The 23,810-nt window shown below is 51.5% G+C and overlaps 1 protein-coding gene across 5 annotated transcripts; it reads right to left on the reverse strand.

The window, feature by feature from the left end:
* Window positions 1-360: 360 nt before the first annotated feature.
* RASSF7 (Ras association domain family member 7) lies at window positions 361-21,826 on the reverse strand. Of its 5 annotated transcripts, none has more exons than XM_090140661.1 (7): window positions 8,646-8,735; window positions 7,897-7,982; window positions 6,611-7,515; window positions 5,051-5,219; window positions 4,633-4,740; window positions 2,177-2,329; window positions 361-2,077 (listed from the first exon to the last, which is right to left on the reverse strand). In XM_090140661.1, exons 2-6 carry the CDS (start codon window positions 7,940-7,942, stop codon window positions 2,181-2,183), a joined length of 1,377 nt encoding a protein of 458 aa, XP_089996787.1. In that variant the 5' UTR covers window positions 7,943-7,982; window positions 8,646-8,735; the 3' UTR covers window positions 361-2,077; window positions 2,177-2,180. The 5 variants fall into 5 exon arrangements, with proteins under 5 accessions (XP_089996787.1, XP_089996785.1, XP_089996786.1 ...); XM_090140659.1 differs by lacking the exon at window positions 7,897-7,982 and adding an exon at window positions 10,746-14,341 and having other exon boundaries at window positions 367-2,077; window positions 8,646-8,799; XM_090140660.1 differs by lacking the exon at window positions 7,897-7,982 and adding an exon at window positions 10,270-10,676 and having other exon boundaries at window positions 367-2,077; window positions 8,646-8,799.
* Window positions 21,827-23,810: the final 1,984 nt, after the last annotated feature.

Genomic DNA, 23,810 nt, shown 5'->3' on the forward strand with positions numbered 1-23,810 from the left:
TTGTGCTGACAGAGCCTGCAGGTACCTTGCAGCTCTCAGCAAACACAACAGAAAGGATGCTGGCACTGCACGCTACACAAACACTCTGCCTCACAATTTTTGGGTGCCGAGGAGCTGGCAGGGAGGATCATCCCACCTGGGGAAAGGAAGGAGCCCTTCCCACCATCCTGCCGTGAATGGTGCCCCAGGGCTGTGGGGACGTGGCTCCCCGCTGGCCCCAGCACAGCATCCTCCAGCCCTGCTGTGTGCTGGAGCGCTGCCTTGCCCGCTGGCCACATCTTCCCTCTCCAGTAGGCGCCGTACACTGGGCTTTCAGATTGTTTTTTTAAGGAAAAATAATTTATTTGCTTTGTTTTAATCTCATGACAATGAGTAATTCCTTCCTACCGCTCCGTAGTGGCCTAGAAAAGGACAGCATCATCTCCACTGTAGCAAGAAGGCTTCTCCCAGGGCATAAAATTTTAATTAGGAACAATCATGCAGCCTTGAAATGGGAATTGCAAGCAGCGAAAAGTCAAATCATCAATAAAATATTCAATGGCAGAAATGTATTATTGACACAGCCTTTAGAGCAGATAAAAGCGGAAAGGCAGAGCACTGCAGCGGGCATCGGTTAAATAACACGTGCGGCCTTAAGTGGAGGCCAGTGGCATCGGGGTGGGACAAGCCACAGCCAGACCAGGGACCAAGAAGGTGCCACGGCACATCACCACATCCCTGCCCCATGAGGCCCCTCGTGCCAGGATGAATTTAGGTCACGCTGCTGAGCCACACAGCAGGGACAGGAGGTGGGGGGTCCAGGGCGGAACTCATCCATCAGTCGTTTGTTACCTTGAGAAACCCTGCTGCTCCGCAGCTGCTGGGTGATGGGTTGTGGGAAAAACAGGAAGAAATCTGCAACACGGCACATTTCTGGGGGCTGCAGAGATGTGTGTGCAGTGGTGGCTGAAACGCAGGGGTTAGCATAGGGGTATTAGCACACAGGTGTTAGCACATGGGCACAGCGCTCTCCCCAGGGATACCCAAAACCACAAAAAGTCATCTCTAGAAATGTAAGAGACCACCAACCCGAACACAGCTAAGTGGTAGCGCAGGACGAAAATGAGAGATTCCACTGCCACTGAATTATTGTTCTGTGGCTTTTTTTTCCCCTGCTTTGCTGTGGGAAGTACCCTCAGCGCTGAACCTTTTCTCTTTATTTTGCACAAAGCAAAACCACAAATGGGACCCAAAAATGAAAGATGCTACTTGTTAAAGTCACAGATATCAGTGTGTCAGGGTGCATTGAGGGCTTCAGCTCACACCTCAAAATCTCGGGAATATTTCAGGGAGAACTTGAGGCCAACTACCTGAGCATTGGCTACCAGTGAGGAGAACAATCCCTTGGCTATGCTGAAGGCAAGCAGTTTTCCTGAACTGAGGGTTTTGAGTTTTACCCCAGGTGGTACTGAAATGTTCTTTACAACACACCCTGATTCTCTTCTTGGAGTCTCATTTTAAAAGCAAGAGCCCAGAAAACAAGAGCAAAAAGTTCAAGAAGCAAGCAATCAGTGCTCACACCACAGGGAACAAACTTCTTCATGCAGTTGCACGAAGCAAACGTATTGTTAAATACATTTTTTCCCAACATACATTTCCAACTCCAGTGATTCATGGAAAAAAAGAAAAAAGAAAGAAAGAGAGAGAGAAGAAAATCATGGTTCCAAAAAGACAAGTCTAAAATCGCATCTCCCTGCTGTCCTTCGGTAGTAACCAGAGACCCACTTGGCTCCTAGCGGTCTCTGAATCAAGCAAACTCTAATCCTTAAATATCACTCAACCAAACTGCTGGTCAGCAGCAGGCACTTGCTGCATTGCCCTTGACAGCTTTCTCTCCAGCATTAATATTTCATTTGCCCACAACTGCCCCTCGCCATGGGAAGGGGAAAATCCCACAGGACACCAGCGACTGCCATCTCGTACCCAGTGTGGTGGCACGGACATACTGTGCACCTCCAAAATGGGCTGTGAGCGAGCACATCCAAAGGGTCAGAGAGCAGCAGCCTTTGCTCAGCTCCTGGCTTTCCTCAGGGAGATGCTGGTGGGGAGAAAGCTGGGATTACTTCTTATGCCCTGCCAGGCACGATGCTGAAACGGATGGGGAGGCTGAGAAATGAACCAGAGGTTTCCCCATTACCTGCTCATATCTGCAGCCAAGTGCCATCTCCTTCTCTTCCTGTCCTAAAATGCTCCGTGCTGCTGCTGTGCATTATTAAAAAGCTGCCATGTTTCATCCCAGAGACGGCTGCCTTCTCAGTGGAGATGAGCTTCATCCACTGTTTGTAAAGCACTTTGCAATATAAGGGGGGGGAAAGAAAAGGAAAAAAAAAAAAGAAAAAAAGAAGAGCAGCATGTGCATAAGAAGCATTTGGTTATGAAATACTTACAGCTTTAAATCCCTGTGAGACACTGCACAAAGCAAAGAGGCCTTCACAGGACACATGAAGCACTCGCCGTGCCCAGGGAGCTCAGCACATACCTGGAGCAGGGACAGCCCCGAGACAGCAGCATGCACACACTCACTTAGCACAAATCCTTTCCAAAAGATTTATTTAAAATTGAAACCAGACAATGCCGTAGTATGCAGGATACATTCATACATGGAAAGTGTGTTTTACAGAGAACACAGCATCCAAGTCACATTTTTTGCATACAGCAGAGCAGACATAAAAAACAAAGAGGCCAGGGCTCTGGGACCTCCTGGACAAACTGTCCCCTCCCCAGCCACAATTAAAATACAACATGACCTGTGGAGACAGATGAACAGAAACAGAGGAACTACTGGCCATCAAGTAAAAAAAACAAAAAAACAAAACACACAACCAAAACCCAAAAAACAGACAAATAAAACAGAACATTCAGTGAAATGTCACCAAAAGTGTTTCTGCCCTGCATGCTCCAGCCACAGGCACTCAGGGAAGGGCTCATCCTGCTGGCATGTTGCTGATTTAAAAACAAGTTTAAAAACCAAGTGGGCTTCAGAAAAACCAGTCTCCAGCTGTGCTCCCTCGAAGCCTGGTTGTTCTTTCCAGGTTGTTCCCCCCAGGGAACAGCTGCTTGTTTCTCACTCCCTCTCAGCACCATGGGAAAACAGGGTTTCTACTGCAGGTCTTATCATAAAAAAGGGGGCCAGAAAGTTGCATTAAAAAGCTGCCTGTGTGCCTCATGGCTGTTTTTTAAACCCACCAACTCATCTGATAGTCCTGGCACATCTCCATGCTCCTAGGACAGTCACTCCAGAGCAGGCACACTGCCCTTGTAGGTATGGCAAGGACAGACACATGGGCAAAAAAGCTGTATCTGGGGCATCCCTGTGCTGCCTTGACACAGGGTTGCGGGGTTTTGGGAGAGCTCATCAGGAGCAGCTGGCTGGGGCCAAAGCCAAGGAGGGCAGGACTGCCGACTGGAAGATCCACACTGCACTTGTGCAAGAGGATGGCAGGCAGGGTGCTGGTGGTCACTGGCACTCAATCATTCAGGGGTGCACTTTGCTGGCTGTCAGCGTGGCTTGAGAGCATCAGATGCGGGTGAGCAAGACGAGCGAATCTTCCTCTCATTGCTAGCACAGGACATCATATCCCGCTTGCCAGTGCAAGCTCCTCTTCACAGCATGGTGCTGTAAAACCTGCTGTTTTCCTGTGAAGCCTGCTTCACCCAGGTGAGCCTTGTGAGCAGCCCAAAGCAGGAGATGTCACCAGCCATCCCAACACGGCTTTGTTCTGCTATCCAAGGGAGCAAGGACCTCTCGGAACACACAGCAGGTCTTCTCAGAAGTCCACATGGCACATGGGCGCTGCCATTTTGTGTTAAATATAGAAAGCACTTTAAAAAAATAGAAAGAGTTCATTTCATCCGCATAGGAGTAGTTGGGTTGTTTTGTTTGGTCGGCCGTTGCTTTATCTTACAGTCTGTAAAAATACTCTGTCTGGCCATCCGCATCCATTCGTGATATAAAGCAGTAAAAAATGTAATATATATAGGGAATATGGTTTTATTTATACAGCTACACTTGCAAGGCAACCAATCGTCCACTGGTTGGGCCCTTCTACCTCCAGATGCTCTGCCTGGTTGATATGACTGCAAGACAGACAAAAATAAACTAAGTGACCCCATCGCAGCGGGTGAGCGTTCACAGAGAAAAACAGCACAGAAGATGTGACGTAGGCAAGCACCATGCATCTGCAGCACGAAAGCCAGCCCTGCACTCAGGCGGTGCAGACAGACACACAGACATCATGGTCACAGGATCCGGTGAGACGGGGACGGACAGAGGCAGCGAGTGGCCTTAAAAGCAGCTGAAAGGAAGAGAGGCCGGAGGGCTGCAGATGGCCCCAAACAACACTGGAGACTGCTTTGGATGCCACACCAATGGCCTCACTCCCTCCAGCGCTCCCTCACAGCGGAGCGGAGGCCACGGGGGATGGCAGGGTATGAGCGCTGCTCTCCTAATGGCATCTATAAATAGCTCTGGCCTCCCACTTCCAGCACACGCTCGCTCACTCACTCTCCGCAGCCCCGTTTCACGCAGCAAAACCCTCTACCCTTCCCGACAGGCCCTCCCTGGTGCACGAGGGCCTGCTGGGACATACGCACCCTCAGGGTTCAGGCTGGGCACCAGGGGCTCCGGCAGGGTCCGGGGATGGCCGAGGAGCTGCTTGGTGCTGGCACAGGGTGGTGAATCGGCACCGGTGGGAGGAAACCCTACGGGGACAGGAAAAACACCTGGCTCAGGCAGGATGCCATGCCAGAATGCCCAGGACTCCATCCTCCCTGGGTGCAGACCTTCCCTGGGAGAAGAGGCTGGATCCCCTTTTCCCCTGCTCACACAGAGCGGTCTCTTCCCCGTCCCTACACACCATTCCAGCCTACAGAGGAAGGGCCACCAAGCCCTGTGCCACACACAGCCACAAATCCCACTGCAAGCGGCTCCGACAGGGAGGAGGAAGGAGCCAGGCCAACAAGGAGTGGTTTGGGGGCACAGGGCAGGCCGCGGCTGAGGCAGCGTGCTGACCTCCATTTCGCCGGCAGGCTGGCAGCTCGCGTGGGCTCAGCTCCGGCTGGGCATCTTCCTCAGACCTGGCCTGCCCGACGGCCACCGTGGCTCCCGTCTGCTGAATAAACTGCTGCAAATTACACTGCCTCAGCTCCTTATTTAACTCCTCCAGCTCTTGGTTCTGGGCCTGCAAAACACAGCAGGGACAGGGTAAGCCACACTCTCCCCATGCTGCTCTGCTTCTCTTCCTGAGGCCTCAGTCTCACTCCCCATTTCTGAGAATGACATGGGGAACCCCACACGGATAAGGCCATCAGGGGCCATGCTACTGCCCATGGGGACCTTAGCCAGCCAGGCTAACAACAGCCACACAGTGTTGAACAACCTGCTGCAAACAGCCCCCCCACAAAACTCTGGAGCCTGCCGTGACATGGGATAGACTCTTTAGCAGGGTCTGTTGCAACAGAAGAAGGGGAAATAGTTTCAAACTAAAAGAGGGGACATTTAGGTTGGATATAAGGAAACATTTCTTTACATTAGCGCATCAGCACAGGTTGCATAGAGATGTAGGTGGTAGATATTCCATTCATGGAGATATTCAAGTTCAGGCCGGATGGGGCTCTGAGCACCTGATCTAGCATTGGTGTCCCTCTTCACTGCAGGCAAGTTGCACTAGATGATCTCCCCTCCGGGTCAAATGATTCTGTGATTCTATCATTCTACATCTTGAGGGATGCATCCCTCAGCTGCACCCTGCATGGGGATACTTGGGCAACAAGGACAAGGTAAGCATTTTGAGGACAGGCCCACATCTCTGTAAGAGGGTGTGAGTGGTGACATCGTGGTGGGAGGAGATGGCAGGCACCAGCCACCCCAAAATGAGTCGTGTGAAACACTGTGGCACTAAGGAAACACCCCAGGAGAAACTTTTTGTTTTGCTGCACTGAAAGAGATGGGAAGAGTGCAGGTGTCACGGTGTACCTCAACCCCAGTGGGGCTGGGGATAAGTGAGCCACAGATCTCAGTGGCTTCAGCCCAACACTGCTGCCACTGCCACTCCAATCTGGGGGCTAAGCCTGAAGCATCACAAAAATCGTCATGCCTCAACATCCTGCTCCTTTTTTCCAGGCACAGATGTAGAGATAACAGCTACTGATGAGGAGACCAACCACCAACCTCTGCCGTTTGCCTGGCCACACCAATTTCATACTGCTGCTTGAGAACTGCTTCCTTTATCCCTCTCTCATACACAGCATTGTGCTCCTTATTGCAAGACAACAGGAGCCACAGAGCAACCCAAAGCTCGTACAGTGAGCGGATGGGTACAAGCACCCTGGGAGCAGTGTCCAGGGGACACTGGTCACTGCTGCAGAGCCAACCCTGTACACTCATCAGGCAGGATGCAGCTCTCCTGCCAGTTCCCTTGTGAGTGGGGGTCTTGATGCCATTAAGCAAGTACCAAGATGGATGCAGAGCTGGATGACAGACCCATGCCTGTTTTCTCTTAGGTATAGACCCCCTCCACCTCCATCTGGAGGTCCATCACCCCATAGGGCAGGATATCCCAACTGTACCTACCTGCAGGCTCCTTTCAGCTTCTTCCAGGGCCTTCTCTACGCTGGCTAGGTTGCTCTCCAGCTGTGTGCCCTGCTTAACCTTGGCCTCCAGATCCCTTTTCATTTTGGCAGCCATATCTTCCAAGTCCGTGGGGCTCGGCATGGGGATCTCCTTGCCCCTCTTGGCCCTCTCGGCCATCTCCCACTGGATCTCTTTCTGCAGGGCCTCAGTGCGGGCGGTCAGCTCATAGATCCTCTGCGTGTACTCCTCCAGGCTGGCCCGCAGGCTCCTCACCCGCTCCTGCCTCTCCCGCTCACACTCCTTCTCCAGCCGCAGCTCGCTCTGCCAAAACTCCTCCTCGCCCAGCTCCGTATCATTCCTCCGCACCAGGTGCTCCAAGTAGAGGATCTCATCCTCCTGGCTGGAGGCCCGGCCATGCTCCCAGAACCGCAGGTCTGTCTCCAGTGTGTCCCCATGGGCCTCCAAGGAGTGCAATTGCTCCTGCTGACGCAGCACCGTCTTAAACAGCTCCTCCTTGGAAGGCTGGCTGGCCCCACCATCCTTCAAGTCCATCCCCTCCCAGGCATGCTGCCTCCAGCGGCTCTTTGCATACGGGTCGACAGAGCCCATGGGGCCCAAGTTGAAGGTCATTGATTTCCTCGGCTCCCGGGGCCGAGGTACATCCGTGCTCAGGGCCCGGGGTTTGATGGGCAGGCTGGCCCGGATGAACGTCCTCTCAGGAGCCTGAGGAGCACCCTCTGAGGATGGCCGCTCGGTCACGCTGGGGCCCGTCCGCCTCAGGATGAACTGCACATCATTGGCATACTGCCCACACTTGGCCAGTGACTCCAAGGGGCACTCGAGCGGGAGGAGCTGCCTCTCCTTTTCCCGGAGCTTCTGCACCAAGACATAGCGGCCTGTCTGACCTGCAGGTGGAACACAAGCACATCACTCAGGGAAAGCCATTGCCCACGGAGACATCCCTGCTGCCCCAGGGCTGGGCCCCATCACCAGGAACCTCTTTTCCCAGGAAGCACACAGAAATGTCTCCACCTGCAAAGGCTGGACACCAAACTGAGGAAAAATACTGGGGAGCAGCGGGACTACGTGACCTTAGCGGTCTTTTCCAATCTTAATGATTCCAATCTTAATGAATGGCAGCCCTGCCTGTTGCAGAGGAATTTGGAACTTGATGACCCTTAAGGTCCCTTCCAACCCAAGCCATTCTATGATTGGTTCTACAGAGTCAGGGAAGTGAGGTGCACCCTGAAACCCACTTTCACTTTCCTCCCTTTCCCCTTCCAAACCTTGAAAAGGGTCAGTCTTCCTCACTGAAAGGTTTGGTCTGCCCATCAAGGATCATCTGCCTCCTAGCTGCAGGTAGGGGAGCATCCTGCAGGAGATAGGAGCTGGTGGAAACCTTGCCTGCAATCTCAGTGTGTTCCCACATGGAAGGATGAGGACCATATGCCCCCAGAGACACCCAAGAGCATGAGCAGCTCTTGGCAAAGGGGACAGCATGATATCCCACCAGTAATGGGGCCCTGCATGGCCCCTCTCCACAGGATGCACATCTCTGTTTGCAAACCTCAGCACCTCCACAGTGGCACTTCTGCACAGGAAATAGCTGAGGATATCAACCAGTGTTGCTTTGTTATTGCTGGAAGAAAACATGCCCTCAAGAGTGGAGGTGGAAGAGAAAGCACTGTGCTGTTTTCTATGAAGGTGGGCAAGAAGGGTCTTGATTTGTAGGGTTAAATCAGAAGAAGAGCATCTCCGCTCAGAGCCTGCAAGCTAACAGTATCAGAGCACTTTGAAATTGAGCCACTAGAAGGCAGGATTGACCACAGTGAGAGTGCGGCAAGCAACAGAATCCAGGCACCCCGGCCACACCACCTGCATCTATCCAAAGTAAAGCTATTTATTTTGGCTATCTCCCTGGCAAACCTCTGATGTGGCAGGGGGAGACATAAACCAATGGCAGTGACAAACAGAGGTCAAGGAGTCTAGTGTGATCCTGGGAGCTGAGCTGGATCTGGATTAGCCTGCTGCTCACCTATGGCCCGTGCCAGGGCGATGACCACCTCCTGGCAGGTGGTTTGCTCCGAGACTCCACAGACAACCCTCTGGATCCCATCCACCCAGACCTTCAGCTCCATCCCCGTGTCTGCCAGGCTTCAGGCACCCTGGGGCATCGCAGGACAGGGTCCCTGCAAGAGAGAAGACACAAGAGCTCAGGCTCCGGTACATGTAGGATTTTGTTATTGTTAACAATACCGACGTTCACCTGCCAACAGCAAAACAACCCACCAACCTGCCTTACCCAAATCCCCACGCACAGCTCAGGTCCGGGCAGTAGGATTGAGTCTTCCCTGGGTGAAAAGCAGTGGGGTTTGTCCCTGTGCATAGCGCAATCTTTTAATGAATTTGTTGGACTCCCACTGCCATTTCTCCAACAATTTGGCAATGTGGCACTCGGGAGTTTCCAAACAATATCTAAAAGGCAGAGGAACCTCCCACCGCCCTCTCACCCACACTCTCCAGCTGTGCAAAGGGAAGTTGAGAGAAGGTGCAGACAGAGCACATTGTAATCCAACTCCATCTCCAGTGGAGGGGGATTAAGAAATGAGAAAAAAAAATGCCTCTTGATATGCAAAACTCTTTACAGAGCCAGGTTGAGATGAGAAAGCATGTGAGAAATGCTATTTTACTGAAAATGAGCCTTCAGTAATGCCATTAGGATGCCGTTACACCGACAATCACAAATTAAGAGCAGCAAGACTGCGTTTAGCATTGCTAAACAGGGAGGGAGCTTGGCCACCTCTTTTGACACAGCGCCCACCTGGTGCTGACACCTGTTCTCATGTGCACGGGCAGCTCCTGCATTTTCCAGCAGCCGAAGAACTGCAGCTCCTAAGGGATGACTTGTCCAACGTGGTAGTTATGGATTTATGGGTGGCCTAGATGACCGTAGAGGTCTATTCCAACTGCAATGATTCTATGACTAAATAGAATCCACACAAAGAAACTCAAAGAACTCAAAATTTATCCTTGTTTTAAACACTCTTGAAATGACCTTTTTCCCCCCCTATGTTTTTTTTTATAAATCCTTGAAGCATCAAGCCTGAGGACATCATGCAGAGGAAGGTATACGTGTGATTTCCATGTGCTCTGTCCAAACGGTCCCAACCTGCTTTCCAAACCTAACCCAGCTCATCAGTCCCTCTCCTTCCATTCCCAGGGTTAAAACAGGTTTTGGGCTTTTTTTTTTTTTTTTTTTTTTTTTTGCATACTTGAGAAATCAAAGTAAGAGCTGAAAGGCTCCCACCTTCAGCAACAAGAAATTGTAGCTGTCACACAACAAGGCCAGGAGAAGCCTGGAGAAAGATAGTTTCACAATGCTGTTCTCAATGGGAGATCTGACGGTGCCAGAACAGAACAACTTATTGAAGAACAAGCCCAAAAGCCAAATCCGCGCCCTAGGGAGCACTTAACTGATCCAACACAAACCTCTCCACCAACCGCGGCAGAGTAATCAATCCCTAGTTTTCAGATTTTACTCACTGTGTTTCTGGACTTGCTGCAAAACAAGCTGGCCCCGTTCGCATTGCCGGTAGCCACAGAACGGCAATGGGAGCAGAGCAGTTGCCTGAGCATGGACACCTCCCTGCTGAGCTCACCTATGTTTGACTTGGCAGTGCCAACGGTGAAACTGGCAGTGACAAAGGACCTTGGGTCCCGCACACGGTGGATCTACTGAGCACCGTGTTCGCAAGGTGGTGCCCAGCCTGGTTTCGGGCAGGGTTCTGTCCTGCTGCGTGCTCCGGGCTGGCTGTGAGCAGCCAGCTAATCCAGCACCCACCCCCGCCATGGAACAAAGTTCGGCCACATTGCTGAGCTTGGGCACCACCCTAAAACCCACCACAAGGTCACCACCGTGCTGGGGAACAGCACAGCAACACCAGTGTGGGGTGGTGTAATGTCCTGGAAAGCCACGCACTAACTGCAAGAGCTGAACTGCTCACAGAGCCAGGTTTCTCCCCACCAAGGTTCATCCCGTGGCAGAGCCCCAGCACAGGCCAGGAGTGGCTAGTTTGAAAATAAATAAGCGAAACCAGCCAGCTGAGGATCATCATGTGAAAGGAAGCGGACTCACCTTTCCTCACCCAAAACACCAGCAGTTGGTGAGGCGAGGGGTGATGAATGGTGCTGGGTCCAGTTGTGGGACACCCGGAGGTGCTGCAGGGGTAGAGGCACCCGTTTGGGTGCAAACCGAGCTCTGGCCCCGCCTCGGCCGAGTGCCTCCAGCAATCATTTACCAGCATTTGGCCCACAGCACTGAAAAGCAGGGAGCGGTGTGACGCGGCCTTCTGCCTCTTGTGGAGGAGTTTCGGCTTCAACCTGACCGAGGTGGTGGGAAAGCGACCCTTTGGATTTCCCACAGTGGTAATTCAGAGAGCAGGTTATAGCTCAGAAGAATGCAAAGCTCGTCCTTGGATCCAGGACAGCAATTCCTCAGCTCTCCCTTGACCACACTCACCCTTTGTTAGCTCCACATCCTTCCCTGCTTCTCCAAGCCCTATTAATGAGCTTCCCAATGTCCTGCAGCCTGAACCAGCCCCTTGACCTCTGCTCCTCCTGAACACTCTCTCCAGACTTGGAAAGAACCCAGAGGCAGAAGGGTTTGTTTTCATAGAGGTAGGACTCACCCGACATTATCTGCTCTTCCATGGCAGCATTATCCTGGCTGCTATAAAAGCTTCCACGGCCCAGCAGCTTCCCACCCTCTAAATGTGAAGGTGAGGAAGAGCTTTTCTGATAGTCCCTTTGACCACAAAGCAAGGAGCGGGGAAGTGCTCCAAAACAGTGCAGAGAAGCGAGCGGGTGGCTGTGGTGCCAGCACAGGGATGCATTACAGCGCTCCCAAAAGCTGCTCTCATTTTTATTTATTTCCCCCCTCACCCCCTCTATGGATTTCTAAATAACTTTTATTGGAAGCAGATTAACAAAGTGACTAATTTTCTGCTCCCTTCCCATGTGCTTGGTCCTAAATTGATGGTATGGATGATTCATACAATTTCTTCAACAAATTTCCTAACTGGGAGTTGGAATTTCAAATGCTGACATGAAAAAAATTAAATAAATTAACACTCCCAGATCTTACAGCTTTATTTTTTGCTGCATCTCAGTCTAAGTTGGAAAAAACCAAGCCCAGAAAATGTTCAGTCTAGATTTGAACAAAGCTTCACCCTCACATGGATTTTAAAGCTTGGGCGTTGAAGCCAAATTCAGATTATCAGAGAATCATTAAGGTTGGAGAAGACCTCTAAGATCACCAAGTCCAACACCCAGCCCACCGACCACATCCCTCAGTGCCATATATCTCCACGGCTCCTGAACACCTCCAGGGATGGTGACTCAACTACCTCCCTGGGCAGCCTGTGCCACTGCACCACCACTCTTTCGGATAAGTTATTTTTTCTAATATCCAAGCTGAACCTCCTCTGGCACAACTGAAGGCCATTCCTTCTTGTCCAACTGGATTACCTTACTTAAAAGAGAAAGGTCCTCCTGCTAATCGAGGTATTTTGTGATGTGAGCTGAACAGATCTAAGCAGCAGATGGAATGGGCAGATTTCACAAGCACTACCCCTGCTCTTGGGGACAGCCACAGCTCCTCACAGTGGTGAGAAGGGAAGGGCCAGAAGAGGATCCAGCACAGAGCATCTAAGGGCACGCTATCCTGTGCCATCAAGATCTGGACCCCACATAGGCAGAGCTAAACAGAGCACAGAAAACATCACCTTTAAATGCAGCAGCAAGCGTGTTTTCTAGCAGAGCTTCTGTTTGGGGGTCAGGTTTTCTGTTTGCTTTACTGACTGAAGAGCTGAAACACCAGCAGTAAGGAGAAGCCCTGCTAGCAAGTTGTGCCAGGGCAAGTGCGCAGCCAGGCTTTGAAATCTGTGTTTGCACCACAGGAGTGCCTCTGGATCCAAATTCAAACATGCACAAGTAGTTTTCAGCCTGTAATTAAGGCTGCTGTGCTTGATAAACACGGATGAAATCCTCCTAGGCTTCTCTTCCCTTGTTAACCCCAACAGTGGCCCCATGCCCAGCTCCTGCCACAAGGCTGGCAGGGTTTTACCTGGATGGCGGTTTCACCTGCTGAGCATCACAGGATGCATGGATGGTGGGACAATCCTGGTGACAGGATGTGCCTCAAAGCAACCCCCCAAAAAGGGTCTGCAGACAGGCAGGGATGTCCTCACCACCCTGGGGTGAACAGGGAACTGGATTGGCCAGGAGAAAAGGAGAAAACAAGGCAAAGCCAGAAATGCTGCCATCCTGCACCACTGCTGGGAGCTTCCAGGGGACTGGAAGCCCGAAGAGGATGCTTCAGAGACCCAGGTGCTGTGCTGTGGATGGGGCAGGACACCCTGCTGGGATCAGGTGGCTTTGAGGTGACCGTGGCTAGAGACAAAGCACAGTCCCAGGAGACTGAGATGGAAGGAAACGTGCAGAGCTGGGAAAGGCAGGCACGTAGGAAGCAACCCACACGTGTGATCCCACACCACAGGAAACTATTCAAGCAGCAGGAGAAGAAGGAAAAAAACCACACAAGTAAACAGCAAGTGGCGACAGGAACAGCCACGTGCTGCCATCCTGCATGTCTGAGTGCTGGCAGTGACTCACCAACCGTGATCAGCTGCTGCGGTGACACATCCAGTAGCTATGTAACACTTCCCAGGTCCCTCCCTGCCCGAGGTACCAGCCCAGCTCCTGAACACTGAAAGGAAGAGATTTTCCTTGCCCACGTGCAAATCCGCTGCAAGCTGCTGGGACAGAAATGCCTGCTTGAGCACTGCCACCACTTGCTAAAACCCTCCTGAAGAACTGAAACCTCCTATTACAAGAGTGCAGAAAGGACCGGCACCAGGGAAAGCGCAGGGGCTTACAAGCCAGAGCAGGAGAAGGTCTACAGAGGACCAAAGCCTCATGATGGTGCCTATCCTGCAGCCCAACCCCAAAGGGTGGGGAAGGATTGTGGTCTGGGCTCTCCTTCAGGTCACTGACAGCTTTCTCCTGCCTTGGGTCCTTCTTTTTGAGGAGCATCATCAACTCTTCATACGGTGTTGCAGGCACCGTGGCACAGCTCTTCTGGGCCTTCCTTGCCACGTCTATCACAGGCCAAGTGATAGAGTCACGGTGGTGGACATGGTTCAGTGCTAACTGCAGTTCTTTGTCTGGTCAGCAAGTCCCATGTGGAGGGAACAACATCAGCCAGGGCCCTGAACAAGATCTGGCCTGCGCCAACCCCAGGAATAGAACAGTTCTTTGAGCAAAGGAAACCTGCACAAAGGTAGAAGTGAGCAGCACTGGAGAAGGACAAATAGAAGGAAAAGGCACTGCAACAGACTGTGGTAACACTCCTACTGCCACAGAGCATGAAGCAAAGCCCTGCCCTAGCTCTGTGATTCCATGAGCTGCTGGTAGAGGTCACAGGAGCTCAAGGAGGGACAAACAGGTCCTACCAGAGCATTCGCTGTGTCACTGATGATGGCAGCCCAAAGGCAGCTTCCATCTGTCCTTCCTTTGTCATTCTGCAGCCGCAGTGTCCCCTGTGTACCAAAGCTGCGAGCAAGGCGTTACACAAAGGACCCACATGCTCCAGGAAAAACCCCAGTCACAGCCCAGCTCTGTCATACTCCCATTGCAGGTGGTTTTTGCTGTGTGAAAAACAACCAGCACTCAGCTTCTGTACAAGTTACAGTCACACTTCCAGAGCTTTTTGCATGCAAAGGAGCTTGAAGATCTATATGAGAGAAGACTCAATCATTTGGCACTGGTAGCATTCAAGAGCTAAAACATCACTTGAGACCAAGGCCACAGACCTTGAGAACACCTTACAAGTACCCTGGAACCTCAAACCAGTCCTGTGCCAGCACTAGCATCTTAGAGAAGGCACACTTATGGAAAGCCACAAGCAACATCCTGCCTGCCCCATGCAAGCAACCTTCCATTATGAACAAGACAGAGGCTCTGGGACGCTCTGCTCCACTTCCCCCCTGCAAATTACAGGGAGCTGCAAGCCCACACCAGCAAACCTGGGGCATACTCTCAAGGCCAGCGGCTGCTCATGATGGGGAAATGTCCCCAACGTCACATACTTGTGTAGTGATTTGAGTGAGGGAGGCTCAAGCCCTGGCAGGCTGGTGATGTGCCCAAAACTGCAGGAGCCTCACCCCATCCCAGCTCCAGATGCAGGAGCCTTTGTGGCCTTCAAGCTTTGAAACCCACTCAAATGCTTTGCAAACTGCATCTAAGAGCAGCTTGGAAATTTCTAGGGGGAAGAAAAAAAAAAAAAAACAACCAAAAACAAGCCAAGACCAAAATCTGAGCAGCCACATCTTATGGAGTTCACCAAGGCAGGAGGTGACAGGGGTACCTGGGCTGGGTCGCACAGTGTCCCATCCTAGAGTTGCAGAGGAATTAATGGCTTACCACATCCTGCCCTGATGCCAGCAAAGCAGTGTTGCAATGTCAATAATCACAGGCAATGATAAGACTGCAGGCATGTCACGTACCTCCCCAGAGCCCCACTGATGATGAGCAAAGCACAGACCATGGGGCACCAAATGAAAACTCATAATTTAAAACCTAAAAAGACAAGCAAACACAACACAGTTGCTGCAAACCATGAAAGCTGGCCAGATGGATGTGCAATGGATGAGTGTGTGCATGCACACAGCCTAGAAGAAGGACTGTCCTTAATGCACCGTATTTCTCCCAAGCAGCACTAATGGTAGCTATTCAAGGGGAAGGAGGACAAGGCTGGCTATTAAAGTCAGCCATAAAGATTAAGGTTTCTGAGGAAAACATGAGCAGCACCTGCTATTGCTGTAATCATTATGATCAACCTCAGACACACTAGTGAAGAGTAACTACATGAAAGCAGACAAGAGTGAATCCGTGGCAGTTTTTTTTCCCAAGGGAGTGAAGAAAAATTAGCAGCATCATCTAGATTGGAGGAGAGAAGAAAGGCTCTTATAATTAAGTCAGATCTTGTACTTCCACACTCATCTTCAGTTTTGCAATGAACCCACCAAAATGCTCAGCCCTTCAGAGGAGAGGCTGGGGAAGCACTTAGGTATCCACCTAAGCACTTAGGTATCCACCGGATCAGCCTGGATGACTGGACTTCATGCTCATGCTGCAGATGCTGCCCATCCAACTACCACCTCCCACCAATATTGCCCACTAAACCATGTCCCTAAGTATCACCTTTTCTTAAATACCTCCAGGGATGGTGTTACCACAACTCCTGGGCAGCCTGTCCCAGTGCCCACCATTTTTTGAGAAGAAATTCTTTCTAATATTCAACCTGAACTTCCCTTCTTCCTTAGAAGCAGGACTCTGGGGAGCACTCAGCACAGCTCGTACAAGCCAGGTCTGGAGGCTATCAGACAACACAACTGCAGCATGCACCTGCCAGGAACTTCAGCATCTCCATCTCCCACAACAGGTGAGATGAGGAGCACGATGTAACTCATGAATATTCCCCTGTTATTACATGCAGACCATTCTTCAAGATAGAAAACAGTTTCTGTTTATCATGATATGGGATGCAGGAGGAATGCTGCAAATCTGGAGATGCAGGAGCCTGCTTTGCCCTTGGAAATACTCAGAAATACTTCAACTGTCTGCTTGCCATGGGCTGACATGGGGAAAGCGGGAATCAGTCCCTATAAAAACTTTTAAGGGGATATTTTTGCTACTCTCCTTAGACTACTTCTGCTGCTTTCTGGAAATAGCGGTATGATTTAAAGGGCCTTATTAGGCAGCAGAGCTCTGATGGGCGATAGACCACTTCTACTGTCTACTCCAAACATTTTACCTTATTAACTCCACTAAAATGGATTACTTCTCTGTGTGGGTGGTGCATCCATCCTGTGACCCGGTGTCCTATGTTGTTTGAAGTGACCGCGTGTGCAAATTGAAGAGAGGAAGGAGATAACTGAGTGAGCACGCTGACAGCATATCTGGACAGCATTAGGGAGAGGCAGCCATGGCAGAGACATCCATCAAGGGCACTTGCTGTTTTGTCAGAGAAACCTGAGATTTTGAGAGCAGCATCACCAAACTCCTGGAATTACAGCTTTGGTTTTTCTCTAAAAATGTGGCTGTGGTCCTGCGCAGAGATGAGGAGGAGATGCAGCTAGACCAGCTGCAAGGACAGCACTCACAGACTGCCCTGCAGCTCTCTGCGTCTCACCTCAAAGAAATGGAGAATTTCATTTCCATAGAGTTATAGGAAAGTTCAGGCTGGTCACATAGCCCAACAGGCACACAAAGCAGCCAGATGACCCCAAAATATTGCTCTCTTCTCTTCTCCCTCCCCAGCCTGCTTCCCAGGCTCCAAAAGGAGAGTTGCCAGCAGCGATCCTCTCATCACTCCAACTCCCTTTACAGGGGAAAAGGCAATTAAACTAACCAATGAAAAACCATAGATAATCTTCCAGATTATTTTCCATTTCCAGAGTAACTCACAGTTTTCCTGCCCTCTTTGGAGCACAGTCGCACGCCAAGGACGCACTGCAGGGCCCCAGGTGGGAGTGCCGAGGATGCTCTAATGAATATGCAGGTGCATGCTGCCATGGATGTTTATTTATAACTTTGTAGGATTAAAAAGGCCTTTAATGACCATTTGTAGAGAGCTGAAATTACTCCTTTCTTTGTCTCTCCGTCACAGACACTGAGTCAAACAAACAAAAGGCCCAGAATTAATCCAGGTTGAAACCTTTGATAAGACACTTGTGTATTTTAGAGGTCTGCTTTCACAGCACCTCAACATGTGATTAATTAGACAAAGGTGCCATCAGTCCCAACCTGACCCACATGAAGATAACAAGCTCTTCAGAGCACTAAAATAGAGGCACATCTTCACAGGCAACTCCATCCCTTATCTGGCACAAAAACACAGGAGGCTATCCACAAAACTACATTTGCATTTTGGTTAACAGCTCTGCAAAAATAAATGTTGGCAAGGGCCTGGGCACGGAGCAGGGAGCCATCCATCAGGAGGTACAAATCAGTCTCTTTCAACAAGACAGTGTTGTAAAGTCAAATGGAAGCAGTGAGGATTAAGCTTGCTGGGCCTATTTTAATGTCCTGAACACTGAGCTGCAACAAAATCTTGGGTTTTCAGAAGTGTTTGGATGTTCAAGCTGCATGCAGTTCAGGCTCTACACAGGTTGCTGCTGGAAGCTGAGCCTTTTGAACATTTTACCCTAACTTCTCTATGCCCTCAGATCATTAAAAACCTAAACACCGAGGACTGAACTGCATGTTCCAGGAGAAAACTTTGCTGCTGGGTGGAACTAAGCCCAGTTTTCTGCAGGTCTCATAAAGTCACAGAACAGCCCAAGTTGGAAGGGACCCACAAGGATCATCGAGTCCAACCCCGCAGACAGGGCCACCCAAAATCCCAACCCCGTGTCTGAGAGCGATGTCCAAACACTCCCTGAACTCTGTCAGCTTGGATCCGTGCCTGCCACCCTCTGGGGAAGAACCTTTTCCGAGCACTCGACCTGACCCCCCTCGATGCAGCTCCATGCCATTCCCTAATTGGGAAATGTACCAAGAGTTACAAGGTCACCTCCTTGTCCACCCCAGCCTTCTCACCACAAACACATTGGACTCTTCACAGAAAAGAGTGCTGAACCCGGAAAAAAACATCAACAAGCGAAAACAGCAACCACAAAGCCTCCAAAACCACCTTGTCTTTATTCCTATTTAGAAATACCTCTGGTGTTCATCCAACTCCTGCACATCACCAGAAGCTTTGGGCAAGCATCCAGAGGCAGCGATGAGCTCCCCAACACATGCTCTCACCTGCTGGAGAAGCAATTCCTGGCAGGAACCTTTTAAACCACCAACAACCCTATAAATGCTCTTCCAGGGCCTTCCTGCACCTATCATCCAGGTAGCTACACAAGAGGGGAATCTGATCCTGAAGTGCTATTACGAGTGCCAAGGCACCAAAGACACCTGACCTGAGCCCTTCCTGTTCTCAGTCCTCTCAAGCACAGAAGGCACCTTAGGGCCACAGGGAGGTTTGGAGATGATGCCCTTAACACCAAGAGCTCTGGCAGGTTCTATGCTTCAGTGCAGGTTAAGAAGCAGCAGAGGAAACGATCCCAAATTCAGGCAGTGTTTGCCTGCTCCAGCATTTCCAGCTCAGGGCTGACCCACCCATGTCTTCAGGTAAGAGGTTTTTTTTTTTTTTGAAGCAACAAGTTATTCTAGATGACTAGCCTGGGGCAGCTGGAAGCACCCCAGCCCTCAAGAAAGTGCTGACTCCAACCAACAACAAGCAAGATAATCAGCTGCTTTTAGAAGCTCATGAGCTTGGCAGCTGAAAAATGGAAGGACATGAAATTGTTAGCAGTCATCTACAATAATAGGGTTTTCTTTAAAACCTTGCATGTAGACACACTTATGACTTAATTTGACTGCACAGGTTTACAAGGGCATAAACAAGTCAGAACAGATGGAGGAACATCCCTTAAAAAGATGCTCTTAAAAAAAACCACACACGCAAAGAGCTAATACTGAAGGCATCCCTAACACCTTTAAGCCTAGGTGTAGAACAACCCATCCTCAAGAGGGATTCCTTCTAGCTTACCTTGCATGCAGATGTGGCACTGAGGGACATGGTTGGTGGGCATGGCGGGGATCGGTTAGTGGTTGGACTCGGTGATCTTGAAGGTCTTTTCCAACTTAATGATTCTATGATTCTGTGACTCTCTGCTGAGTGGTGCCACACGTACAACCTAAACCTGGATGCGATCCCAAAGCATCTTTACCCCTACATGCAGGTGGACAGCAGGATACTTGGGTCACCTCCCACATCAGAGAGGAGGAAAAGGACAGGATGACAGGATTAAAACCTAGAGGTGAGCTAGTGGAGTCTCTGGCAGATGTTCTGGCAGCATTTCTCTGCAGCATAGTACAAGGGTGAAGGCAACCACAACACCAATCTCCACTTTATGGGTGGAAGGCACATTCTACCTAGATGTTCTACACTTTGGCACAGAAGCTCTTGCAAGCAGTAACCCTGGTATCTTCAGTAATTACACCACTACCTCTTTTGGTCAAGCTACCTCTCAAAAAGCAGCAAACGAAGCACCCTCAGATGATTCACTCCAGCCGCTTTCACTAGCCCCAACCTGCTGCCAAAAGGCTTGGGCAAGGCTGGCAAGTTCCCCAGCACGTTCACTTGGGCCTGCAGGTATCCAAAGCAACCAAGCATAGCTGTAACTCGCTTCTCTTCTCAAAGAGAAGAAATAATAATGAAAATGGGATTCGAACCCCCTGGCCAGGAGACATGGGTTTCAGAGCTCAGCCTGCTCCATCCCAGCCTTTCATCCTCACTTTGTGGGGAAGGTGCTCCTCTGATTCACCCCTGAGCATCCCCCAGGATGCTTTTATCAGAAAGTTACCAAAAGGCTTTAAGCAGATTTATGCTAGTGGGAACTTCTCACTTACCATTTTACCTATTTCAGAGGCACAGGGTAGCAGCAGGGAGATATACCAAAAGGGGTCAGGCACGATGCGGGGCTTTCCCAGCAGATAAAGGTGCCAGGGAGGTGGGGGGGATTCCTGGCATTCCAGCCAGCACCAGTGGGATGAGCTTCCCTGCACCACAAGGAGTCAGCAGCCCCCTCCTCAGCACCACCAGATAAGCAGGGCGAGAAGTGCTTGGGGATGCCTTGCACTCAGCCACTCCTGGTAAAAGGCACACAACCTCTCCCCCCACCACCAAAAAAAAGCTGCATTTTTTGTCATACGAGGAGCATGACCATGCAGTGCTACACTTGAAGAGGGAGAGCTGGAGGGTGCCTTTAACACCATTGCTATGCATTTGCAGGGCCAGCTGCCTGCTCAGTGAGCCTGCCTAAGCATCCCCTGGAGCCTGACCTGGCTCAGAGCGAGCAGCAGCCAAAGCTCCCTCCCTCCTCTTTGCACACCTTCTGCAAAGCCATTCAGTGATTCGGACTTAAGTCCACCCATGAGAAATCCCAACAAACGATGCCATCGTGATGCACCTGTTCTGCTCCAGCAGTGCCATCCCCAAGCTCCCTTCGGGGCTTTTAGCATTCAATGCAAAGTATGGTGACAGGGCAGAGTTGGTTTGCCTGCCCGCAGCGTGCTTCAAGAAGTTACAAAACAACCTGCTGAGTGCCACTGGAGTTCACAGAAGGCATCAGAAGTATGCAGCAAGGAGCCCAGCGCTTATCTTAGCCCCGTGCCTGAGGAATGTAACCCCTCTCCACGCCCTGCTGGGGGATCTGGAGCCATCTCTGCCTTTCCTTCCCTTAGAGGAGAGGGGAGACTTGCACGCTGCTTCTCTTGGTGGATGCACTGACACCCCAAACGCGCACGGCTGAGACCTCGAAGCCACTGCTTTACCCGACGCTATTCCTCTGCAGTGCCGCTCCTCGGAGCGGGGTTTTGGCGTGCCGTGCTGGTGGCACAGGGGCTGGGGACAGCAGGAACAGCCCGACGCTCCCGTCCCCAAGCTCCAGCTGCTCAGCACACGCTGCCACAACGGGCGCAGGTCCCCGGCTCCTTTCCAGACGCCGGTTTCCACGGCCCCAACGGCAGATCGCGGCCTCCCCGCCTCCCTGCGCTGCGAGGCTGACCTCGCCGAGCGCTTATTTCACTCCACAGCCCCAAAATAATGGGATTAGAGCCTTCCCGAGCCAGCCCCTTCAAGCTGAAAAATCAACCAAAATAGCTGCAGTTGCTCTGGAAACTGCTCCCAACTTATTTCGGGGCAGACCGCGGCCAGCACCACCTGCACCGCCGGGCCGGGGAGACGGCGTGGAAAAAGAGGTGAGGCAGCAAAGCCCCGCTTCCCAGCTCCATCCCCCCAGTACCGCAGACCCCACGGGGCTGCCGGCGGCCCCGGCGCAGCTGTAGCTGTAACCGCAGCAGAAGGGCCCCGCCGCCCTTCCCGGGGCTCGGCCGGCCGCGGACACGGGCCGCGCCGCCGGCCGGTGACCACGGGGCAGTCGGCGGCTCCCCGTGAGCTCTCCGGCCGCAGCGGAAGGGAACGACCCCAAGGCGCACTCACCTGCCGCCGCCGCTCCTCCCGCGGCCCCGCTCCGCAGCGCAGAGCCGCCGCAGCCCCGCAGCCCCGCCGCGCCCCGGCCCCGCCTCTCGGGAAGCCCCGCCCCCGGCCCCGCCCCTCGCCCAGGTGAGCCCCGCCCCTCCCCCCGCGCACCCTCTGCCTCCGGGTCTCCAATTGTGGATCTGTTATCCGTCCGTCCTCCATCTATTTATTTATGTGTTTCGAATCACAATAACATCGCATCCGGCTCCTGGCTGGAAGGGACCCCCGTGCGTCCCCCAGTCCTGCTAAAGCAGCTTCCCTACAGCAGGCTGCAAAGGAAAGCATCCAAGCGGCTCTTGAATCCGCCCAGAGTAGGAGATCCCACAACCTCTGCGGGCAGCCCGTTCCAGTGCTCTCACAGTCACGCTCACGGTGAAGAAGATATTCCTCACGTTCAAATGGAACGCTTCGTCAAAGCAATGAAACCCTCTTGTGGGGATCAGGCTCTGCCACGGGGCTGCTGGGACCTGAGGAGGCAGCCTGCAACAGCTGGGCTGAGGGACTGCAGGGCGCTGCGTTTTGGCTGCTCGGGAGCTTTAAGCACACGCTAAGGAGGAAGCATGCGGGGAGAGAGACGGGTTGGACAGGTTTGGGGAAAGAAAGGTGCCTGCCGACACCCTGGAGGCTTTGGAAGAGCACAGGGCCCCGCTGAGGCCGCTCACCTGCGTGCCCCTCGCCTCACCATAAGCTGCAGGCAGCTGGGGGAGAAGGGGTGGGAGATGGCCTCCTGCAGTGTGCTGATGGATACCTTTGGGTGGCCTCCCACTGCCTCTCAGGGCCTGCGGGGCAATGCAAGCATCTGCTTCATAGCATCACAGAACCGTTAAGGTTGGAAAAAAACACTGAGGTCATCCAGTCCGACTGCTGGCCCACCCCCACCGTGCCCATGGAGCTGTGTCCCTCAGTGCCTTATTTCAACACCTCCAGGGATGGTGACTCCTCCACCTCCATGAGCAGCCTGTGCCAGTTCCTCACCCCCTATTTCAGAGAAGCAATTTTTCCAGATATCCGACCTGAACCTCCTCTGGTGAAACTTAAGGCCATTACCTCCCATCCTGCTGCTGCAATGCAATGAGTGCTACCCTACACTTGCTGGAATAATCCACACCTCATGTGGGGCTCACCAGGCTTAGGACATCCTTAACTGCTCAGCCCTCTGCACTGAAGCTGCTGGGACTAGTATGTGATGCAATACAGAAGTATGTGGTTGTCTGGTTGTCACTCGGCAGCTTTAATTGTTTTTCTTTTTTTTTTTTTTTTAAATGAAGTTTTCTGTTGTTCTGACATATTCCTCATAATTATTATCTCCTACAATCAGATAATGCAGCTGGCACTTTGTAACACGGGCCATGCCCTGGAGAGCTCACGGTGCAGAAGGAACAAGCATTCATATAGGAAAACAGCAAAAGCTGTTCTTGGGAGATACATATCTTATTTATTAGCTTGGATACTCTTCCCAGATCCTTATCAGACACAAGCTGAGCAGAGGTTCCCTTGCCATGAGTTAGGACGCTTGCCTTTCCCTGTCTTGTAATAAAAAGATTCACAGTTTGAAATCTTTTTACCTTCAGCACCTTGTAAAGAGATTGAAAATCTCTGGAAAGGTAAAGCTATGGCTGGAAAAAACAAACAGACCTCTCATACTGCACTTCCAAGTTGAAATGACACTGCAATCCCCCATCCACGTTTGCTCTCTGCTCCTCGAGGCATCCAGAGGACACAGATAAAGGTGCTCAGATCTTCCAGCTCCTTGTGGACTAGAGAGACCCTGGAATCCCTAACCCCATGCTAATCTATTCCTGAAGCTGAGACACTGGTGGCACCGGGGCCATCGGCAGAGATGGACCCAGGAATAACAATATTGTGTTTGTGCTCATCTCTTCTTCTCTGGGTTTTCTTCCCAGGTAGGAACCTCACAAAAAAAGAAAAAAAGAAAAAAAGAAAAAAAAGAAAAAAAAGAACAGGAGAAGAATCTTTCATTGCTCTGAGCAGACAGGATTAGAGACCAGCATGAGATTTCATTGTACACCTGAGAAAATGGCT

This window comes from Phasianus colchicus, chromosome 5, assembly GCF_987193195.1.
Source record: "Phasianus colchicus chromosome 5, bPhaCol1.hap1.1, whole genome shotgun sequence".
Taxonomy (NCBI): domain Eukaryota; kingdom Metazoa; phylum Chordata; class Aves; order Galliformes; family Phasianidae; genus Phasianus; species Phasianus colchicus.

Coding starts and splice junctions, on each gene's coding strand:
- RASSF7 (XM_090140659.1), bottom strand. CDS start 8,748: ATGGAGCTGAAGGTCTGGGTGGATGGGATCCAGAGGGTTGTCTGTGGA. Junction 5,220..6,610: donor AAGCTGAAAGGAGCCTGCAG/GTAGGTACAGTT, acceptor TGTGTTTTGCAG/GCCCAGAACCAAGAGCTGGA. Junction 4,741..5,050: donor AGCCTGCCGGCGAAATGGAG/GTCAGCACGCTG, acceptor CTGTCCCCGTAG/GGTTTCCTCCCACCGGTGCC.